At 47.2% G+C, this 9,011-nt stretch overlaps 1 protein-coding gene across 1 annotated transcript; it reads right to left on the bottom strand.

The window, feature by feature from the left end:
* Positions 1–3,353: 3,353 nt before the first annotated feature.
* Positions 3,354–8,039, bottom strand: LOC147899444 (chaperone protein ClpB1-like). The gene is made up of 10 exons (XM_087378671.1): positions 7,047–8,039; positions 6,779–6,948; positions 6,526–6,671; positions 6,203–6,344; positions 5,877–6,058; positions 5,481–5,762; positions 4,811–5,151; positions 4,356–4,635; positions 4,032–4,229; positions 3,354–3,929 (listed from the first exon to the last, which is right to left on the bottom strand). Exons 1-10 carry the CDS (start codon positions 7,736–7,738, stop codon positions 3,639–3,641), a joined length of 2,724 nt encoding a protein of 907 aa, XP_087234797.1. The 5' UTR covers positions 7,739–8,039; the 3' UTR covers positions 3,354–3,638.
* Positions 8,040–9,011: the final 972 nt, after the last annotated feature.

Below are 9,011 nucleotides of genomic sequence, written 5' to 3' on the forward strand. Positions count from 1 at the left end.
GTCAGTCGGTGCTGTCTGCATGCTGGTGCATAAAAATTCAAGACCCCTACCTTGTGGTCCCGTGCGAGAAGACCCATCCACATTGCCCTGCCTGTGATCAGCTTGCCTAGGTCCAAGACCTCAGAGGCCATTGCTTGCCAAGCTGAAATACAAACCCCTCCACTTTTCCCCACTGCTACGGACCAAACCTTGGGCCCCCTTCTTGGGAGGAGGTGATGCCGACGTGCAAAATTAGCTGCCGCTGTGAACATGTGCTCTTGGACCAAGAAAAGGTCAACTGACGTTCCTACCGCTGCTCTCTACAACTCTTGCCAAAGAATTAGATACTGGGGTTGACTGCATGCACGGTCGTGAAGCCCATGCACGTTGCAACTCACCGTGGTCCAGCTTAAGACGAAAATGTTGAAGAGAACAAAGCTCGCCTATGTTTGGGAGCTTTTTTCAGGAAGTGGGACTTCTGCGATTTTGATGGGGCTTGGAGGGAGAGTACTCTGTGTGGCTGTTCGCCTACAAACTAGAGTTGCCACCGACTCGACACCCACCTTCTGAGCCCACTGCATCATGAATGAAAAATCTGGCTCAATAGCCTCTGCATATTGATGTAACGACCAATGCTCCTGCGTCGGATGAATCTTCGCCTCGGGTGGCAAGCGAATCACTCCTATTGCCAAACTTGCACCTAGTACGCTCTGAAGTGAAACCAAGCTAGAAGAAAGCCGAGGAGAAATAGGCGCACCACATGTCCAGACCATACGGCCCCATCCACTCATCCATCATACAAGATAGCTGCTCCTCTACCATGTCATCAAGCGTCCTCTTCTCCTCACCTGTAGAGGCGAACTCAATGCCCCAAAACGGGTGGGTATGGAATCCGATTACACTGAATGAGCCCCTCTTTGTTGGCTGCAGAATGAGAACTGTTAGCTTGAGAGACATAGGATAAGAATCCAGAACAGCCAGGTAGTTCCATGGCCCCAATCGCCACCAAAACTCCCTCGGTAGGGGACGTCCAGGCCGAGGGTCCAAAACCTGATAACAAGACCTGCTGTCCCCTGACTCGTCGTGAGGCCATGGTCCTTAGAGGGTGGGCTCCTTCCTGCTGTTCTGAGGGGGGGGGCTGAAGTAGAGGCCAACCCCTTGCCCTTGCCCGTAGGCAGAGGGACGAGAGGGGCTTGGGAGGAGGGGCTCTTGAGGTGACTCATGCTCCATCCGCTCCCTCGCCCTGCGTCTGGTTCTCTGTCTCCGATTCTTTCGAGTCCGCTTGCTTGTTTTTTTTTTAAATACCGAGATCCACTTGTCCGCAGAGGGCGTCACCCCCAAGGTGTCTGTGACTCCTGCTGGTGCTGCCTGGGAGATCCTCCTATGTCTCATGCTGCTTACCTTGACGAACCTATGAAGGAGGAGGAAGGGGAGGTTATGTCTGTCCTCTAGGGCAGTCTCGGGCGAGGTGCCCCACCTATCTGTACCGTAGGCACTGTCCAAGGAGTCTGGATATCTCCAGAAGAATCACCCCTGGAAGGAACTTCGGACTCCCCACCACTATCCTGAGCCTCATCATCGGCCAACTACTGAAGCTGCTGTAGCAAGAGGGGACTCCAACATGTGCCGAACATAGAAGGAAGGATGGACTTGTACTCCCTCGGGAGCCCAGGAAGCAGGGGAGATGATGTGTTGTATCCATATCCTCCACCGTGAAACCGTGGTACCAGGGGATGAGGTGGACCGAGTGTGGACGCAGGAAGATCGAACTCTACTCCGCGAGGGCCTGTGAGATGGCTGGGCAGCTCAGCTGAAGGAGAAAGACACCCCTGGCATAAATAGTGACCTCTTGGACATCGTCACCATCTAGCACTAAACTAGCCTGCAACCACTCTCGAATCTACCTCCTCGAGGGTGCCAATTCCATAATCCAGTTTACCACTGCTCTGACCTGAAGAGGTTGCACTGCATACTGAACCTGTTGCTTGTCTGATGGGAAGAGGCAAATCTTAACCTCTTAGGGAGTCGAGGATGCTACCGTAAGAGCTCCTCTGGCCAGACCAAATGGTCATCGTCAAGACTCTACTCCCCAAGAAACAACCACTAACGCTCTGTTGCCACCAAAGGAGGGAAAGAAAACCAAAGAAAACCCACTTGCAAGAGGAATGCAAGCTAGGCGGGCTGCAAGTGCAGTCCAAAAAAACAAGAACCTAAACCTGGCTTCAGGCCTGATCATGAGGTCTCTGCCACCCAAGAAATTGCTACTTGACATTGATGTAATACTGAGGTGTGAGCTCTCTGAACAAAACCACGATGTTGGGTCTATCTGGAGGCCTGTCACCTTCCCAATGCTGTCACAAGTCCGAAAAACCCTTGGGAGGGCTACTCCTGTACGTACAGTCTCCAGGCAACACGGAAAGGAGTGCTGTGAGCTACTCTCCCCTTCTCGATTGAAGCAGAGGCCTCAAGGGAATCCCTTGCAACCGTACGGCCTACAAGGGGTTTAGAGGATTGCCTGCACCTGCCTACTAGAAAACTGTCAATTGAGGCTATTTGCTAGCACGGAGCTGCTCGAATAGCGTGGATGGTTGAGGATCGAGGGCGAAACAACCACCTTCGACGTTGGCTGCTTAACTAGGCCCCTAGCAAGCTGGGCGATGTGCAAGGCGAGAGTAGAGGTCGCGATGGCACAAGGGGCGTGAGGGCGTGAAGGATATCCTTTGATTTTCCAATTACGATGGCTACTATTTTTTCAAGGACTTACGAGTGCCCATCTTGTAAAGTTTCGCCTTGGAGCTCAACTTTCACTAACACATAGCAAATGTCTATCATTACCACTTCTTGGCTTTAAAGTAAACCCTTATTTTTTATATCAGGTTGTGGGGTTAACCCTTATTTTTTATATCAGGTTGTGGGGTTTTCAATTTCCAAGCAGCTTTACCATGACATTAAAAGATTTTAATAAACGCTTATTTTCAAAAATTTCAAACTTTTATCCCTTCACAAGGTTGTGGGGCTGAAAATTTTCAAGCATTTTACCATGCCATCAAAAGATTGCACACTTCCATTAAAATCCTCTAGTCCTTTAGAGTAGTGGGGAACCAAAGATGAGATTATAAGAAAACCTGATGCGGGTAGAGTAACGGAGCATTTTTCTTCTGCCCTTCCCAATTGCCTTCTTAAGTGTTCCTTTGGTTGGTAGGTTCACTTTTTTTATCATCTCCATTTTGAGGAAAGAAAAACATAGAAGTACCCAAAATTAACCTACCTTAATGCTTTCTTCCCTTTTGCCAAAACCAAAGTATCTAAAAATATCCATCATGGAGAGAGAGTAAATAAGAAAGGTTGAGATCCGTGAAACCCAAAACTGATTTGCCGTTGCTTACAATGACGCTTGGTGGTACAACACATGTCAAAATTTCACAGTACAAACCATTCTTCAAAGCATTTCCAGGCATATTTTTACAAGCTCATTTACGAATCAAAGAATTTCTATTTTTAAAAAGTAGGATTTGATATTTGCCTTTATAAAAAGCCACTCAAAGCAACCATTATACACAATTTTCTCTCACAGTTGACCGATCGCACTTCTGCAGCAAAATTTCACGGTGGCATCCGTGTCATCTCCCCAAATTCTTCATGTGTATCGCCCTCCAAAATTACCCTTCCATGTCATCATCACTGTCTATCTCCTCAATCCTCAGCTTTTTAGTTGAATGAGAGTCAATTTTGCCATCAGGAATTCCTATCAAGATATCAGATTTTTTACCAGTTTTTTCATTCACAAGTCCACCTGTTTTTTCCACTTTGTAACTTAGCTCCTTTTTGCCTGGTTCGACATCAATGTAAACTGTGCAATTGTCATCTATCTCGTCATTGACCAGCATTCGAGATAGTTGGGTTACAACCCTTCGTTCTAGCCACCGACGAAGAGGCCTTGCTCCATAAACCTGAACCATTTTCAGCCATTATCACCCATGACACGTCACAAAAATATGCACAAAAAATTATCAAGGGCAGAACCAGCACAGTCCTGCAGTGACATAGCTTACCGGATCATAGGCTTCTGAAAGAACAAGGTCTAAAGCTGCATCAGTTACAGCTAGAGCAACTCCTCTATCTGCCAATCGAAGAGCAACATCTTTCATTTGCAATCGAGCAACCTTGCGAAGCTGATCAAAAGAAAGTGGTTCGAACACAACTATTTCATCCAGCCTGTTCAGCAGTTCTGGTCTGAAATGTATTCGAACCTGCAAAGATTATATCAGGGGCAGTCATAAGATCAATTTCATGTCACATGTATAGAAACTCACAATGATAACAGAGCTTTTAATGCCTTAATGATTTGAAGACAATTTTACACGTGTGCTACTCACCTCCTGCAGGACTTTCTCTTTTGCAGCATCCATGCTTTGCTGCCCAACCAAACCAGCAAGTAGATGCTCAGCACCGAGGTTTGATGTCAAAATCACCACTGTGTTAGAGAAACTAACAGTTCGGCCTTGCCCATCAGTCAACCGCCCATCATCCAGCATTTGTAGCAAGGTATTGAAGATAGCAGAGTGGGCTTTTTCCACTTCGTCAAATAACACTACACTGTATGGTCTTCGTCTTACAGCTTCTGTGAGCTGCCCACCTTCCTCATGTCCCACATATCTGAAGCATGTACATATACATCAACGTTGAAGCTACAGTAAGCATTGCATGTCTTCTGTCAACCATGCATATACATCTCAAATGAGGTGTTTAATAGAATTCATAGATCAATCATGCCTTTACAACTGAAACGAGGTGTTTTGTAGAATTCATAGATCAAACACAATTTACTTACCCTGGTGGAGCTCCGATGAGTCTTGAAACGGAATGCTGTTCCATGTACTCAGACATATCAATTCTGACAAGCTGATTCTCGTTGTCAAATAACTGTTCAGCAAGTGCCTTGGCTAGTTCAGTTTTACCAACCCCTGTAGGTCCTAAGAACAAGAAAGACCCAGTAGGTTGCTGAGGTCGCCCTAACCCTGCACGGGACCTAAGGACCGCTTCAGCAACTGCTTGGACTGCCTCATCTTGCCCAACCACACGCTGGTGCAATCTCTCAGCTAAGCCGATCAACCGTTCTTTCTCATTCTGCCCCAACCTAGTGACTGGGATACCCGTCCAACGGCTCACAACCTGCAGAAAAAGAAATCATAAAAGCTGAATCAATTATGGGGTCTCACAATAGCTGAGCTGATGATACGAATGTAAGACTAAACATGGGATAAACCATCACTTTAGATGCACATTCAAATGCTGCGAGGCTGAAAAAGAGCATTGTGTTGCTCAAGGCCTAATTGTCAGTAATTGACCGTAGCTATTTGATCCGGACCAACAGTTTCGGTAACTGATGATACAAATGTAAGACTCAAAAACATGAGATAAACCACACTTTAGATGCACATTCAAATGCTGCAAAAGAGCATTGTGCAGCTCAAGGCCTTCATGGATGTCAGTAATTTTACCTCAGCGATTTGATCCGGACCAACAGTTTCAGTGAGCATGTTGTTTTCATCCGTGTTGGATTCCATTTTTTGAATCGTTGCTTCAATGTCTTGGAGAGCCCCATACCGGAGGTCTGCAACCCTTGCAAGATCCATTCTCCTCTCTGCCTCTTGCAAAGAAAATAAGAGCTCCTCTCTCTTCTGTTTGAGGCGCCTTATCTCGTCAACTCTTTCTTTCTCTTTCTGATGCTTCATTTTCAGAGGTTGCAGCTTATCTCTGAGATCATCCAATTCCGTTCGCACCTGCATTAAGTCAACATTAAACATTTAAGCGTTGTCCACTCCTGCAAAGGCACACGTTAATCAATCTGTTTAAAGACAAAAATTAGAAACGCTGCGATTAGCTTCAGCACGTACCTCCAGCAGCCTCGCTTTACTAGCTTTATCCTTTTCCTTTTCTAAGGCGTGCAGTTCTACTTCTAGTTGGATCCTTTTCCGCTCCAGCATGTCGATCTCCTCAGGTTGGCTATCAAGCTGAACACGTACGTTTGCACATGCTTCGTCGACAAGATCAATGGCTTTGTCGGGAAGATGACGTCCTACATTCAGGGCCACCGCCAGTAAGCAATACGAAAGTACGGCCCTCTGCTTGCAATGCACTAGAACTCGAAACTATTTTCAACATTGCAGTCTGCATTTCCTGAGAACAGTAGACGTTCCGAAATGCAGGGTGTGAATTTTACCTGTGATGTAGCGACTCGATAACTGTGCAGCAACTACCAAGGCTCTGTCCATGATACGAACACCGTGATGACCCTCGTATTTCTCTTTCAGGCCTCGGAGAATGCTGATCGTATCAGGCACGCTAGGCTCTGCGACGTATACCTGCGCAACGAAAAAGTTAATATAATTGTTCTAAATGTTTGCTAAAATTTTCAAATTCCTTTTCACGAGTCTGTCCATCGCCGGCAATGCAAAGCTAGTCGAGAAGTATGCAAACTCAATTCGAGAAACTCGAACAGCACAGTAACAAAATCCAGAGAATTCTAAACTCCTAGTCACTCACCTGTTGAAAGCGTCTTTCGAATGCTGCGTCTTTCTCCACATATTTGCGGTATTCTTCCAGGGTGGTGGCTCCTATGCATCTTAACTGTCCTCTTGCAAGCATTGGCTTGAACAGATTGGCTGCATCCATGGATCCTTCTGTGCGCCCTGCAACGGCGAAGACAAGTTAGTCGATCATAGAAGCTGAAGCTTCAGCATTATGCGTTTGAATCCGCTCCTACTAGAGAAACTCTTGTGGATGCCAAGGATCTTACCTGCACCGAGCACAAGATGGATTTCGTCTATGAATAGAATGACTTTTCCTGCGGCTTCCTCCACTTCCTTCAGAACAGACTTAAGCCGTTCTTCAAACTCGCCGCGGTACTTTGCCCCCGCGACTAACGCTCCCATGTCCAATGCTACGACTCTCACATCGTTCAGGTTACTGCAGAGGATTATCACATAATCACAATTCAGTCTTCTCTCTTGAAAATAACCAAGCACTTGCGAATGCAGAAGTTGACATCAGATCGCATTTGATACCTTGGAACGTCGCCGCGAACGATTCTTTGAGCCAATCCTTCAACCACAGCCGTTTTCCCCACTCCTGGCTCCCCTATCAGCACCGGATTGTTTTTCGTTCTCCTGGACAGAATACGAATTACTCTTCGAATCTCATCATCCCTGCCGATCACTGGGTCCAGTTTGGCGGCCTGTTCTACTAGATCCCTGCCATATGTCTTCAGAGCTTGGAAATTGGTATCACCTGAGGCACTGTCCACCTTCTTCCCTTCACCTCTCATTTTTTCTATTTCAGATTTCACCCTGGCTGCGCTAACTCCTGCTTCCTTCAGGCAATCGCTAATCTGAGAATCCTCCAACAAGCCGAGAATGAGTTGATCGACAGCTAGGTGAGAGTCACCCCTCTTCTTCTGCGCAGTCTGAGCCCTCCTGATGCACTTCACCAGCGGTGTGTTCGCGGGAACCTCGTCGGGTGCAGGATCCTGAGACGGGAGTTTCTTGAGGCTCTGCCGTAAAACCCGCTCGAAGGAGTTCACAGCCTCATCTCCACCAGCCGCGGCGGAGACAGCCTGTCGAAAGAGGCCACCAGCATCGGAAACCAAAGCGAGGGCGAGGTGGAGGGGGGTGTACTGGGCATGGCCGGCGTTCAAGGCGAGCTCCTGCCCGGAAGCAAGGGCCTCGTTAGACTTATGGGTGAATCGCTCGGGGTTCATGTCGAGCAAGAAAGAACTCCCGTTCTAATTAAGGAGGCCACTCCAGAATTAGCAATGCGCAACAGGGAGCTAGGGACGCTTGCGCTCCCGAAGAGGTCTGATGAAGGAAGATGGATGGGAAGGTCGAAGGAGCTGAGGGGAGATCGATGGGAAGGGGAAAGGGAGGAGCAAATGGTGAGGAGATGATCGGATGGAAGGAGAAGGAAGAAATTGTGGGAAGTAACAGAAATTGTTGCGATGAATGTGTTACAAAGGAATTGCGCGAGTGAGTGAGTGAAGTGACGAGAAAAGATGAAGAAGATGAAGAAGACGAAGCAGCCATCGCCATCGTAGCTCTGTAGATTCTAGAAGCTTTCCTTGGTCCTTCTAGCCCCTTCCACTCCCTTCCAGAATCCACACTAACCTCTTAACATTTTTAACAATAATCTCCTCTTCTTCTTTCCTTTCAACAAAATAAAACAAGGCCTGCCCTAATTCAAAATAGCAAGGAAGATGTGCCCTGCGGAAAAGAGGGCGGAGATGATGAATTGAAAGCTCATGAGAGAGAGAGAGAGAGCCCGAGAGAGAGAAAAAAATGTAATCTTAGTAAGAGGGCAGAGATGATGAATTGAAAGCAAGAGAGAGAGAGAGAAAGAGAGAGAGAGAGAGAGAGAGAGAGCCCGAGAGAGAAAGAGAGAGAGAGAGAGAGAGAGCCCGAGAGAGAAAGAGCGAGAGAGAAAAAAATGTATCTTAGTTGTCAGTACATGGTTTCCCTACCTCTTTGAATGCAGCTCCCCTTGGGTTGATGTAGCCAAAGAGTTTATTAGGAACAAAAGGAGTAAGGGAGTTTAGTACAATCGCCTCTACTTCGAGTTTCACCTAAACATAGTCGGGTCTAGTTTGGTGGCGGGCCTGGTGGTTGCTTGGAAGTTTTGTGTAGGAGTGATGACATGGAAAGGGCGGGACGGTCTAAGGGGTGATGCTAGCCACTTAGAAACATATGGTGGAGTCCACGCGACCCACAAGGGAGGCATCCCATTTGCTAAATTGGACTTGGTAAGAGCTCGCAACTCCGCTAAGAAAGGCATTTAGATTTGGTTGGATCTGGGCAACACACAATGGACTAAATCCTCTCCGAGCGGTTCTAGAGAGCATTCGAGGATCCTGGCCTTCCAATACTTGCCCATCCCTGGCTTGAAGAGTAAACTAGTGGCACGTGTGGAAGCTATGCCTCCAGAAACTTTCTGCTAAGGTTGTGTATTGACAAGTGGTCCAAGACCACCACTGCTTGCTC

Source organism: Dipteris shenzhenensis, chromosome 8, assembly GCF_047967505.1.
Source record: "Dipteris shenzhenensis isolate YYH24624 ecotype China chromosome 8, Dip_SZ_1.0, whole genome shotgun sequence".
Lineage (NCBI taxonomy): Eukaryota > Viridiplantae > Streptophyta > Polypodiopsida > Gleicheniales > Dipteridaceae > Dipteris > Dipteris shenzhenensis.

Coding starts and splice junctions, on each gene's coding strand:
- LOC147899444 (XM_087378671.1), bottom strand. CDS start 7,738: ATGAACCCCGAGCGATTCACCCATAAGTCTAACGAGGCCCTTGCTTCC. Junction 5,152..5,480: donor GTCCGGATCAAATCGCTGAG/GTAAAATTACTG, acceptor CTTTTTCTGCAG/GTTGTGAGCCGTTGGACGGG. Junction 3,930..4,031: donor TTTCAGAAGCCTATGATCCG/GTAAGCTATGTC, acceptor AAAATGGTTCAG/GTTTATGGAGCAAGGCCTCT.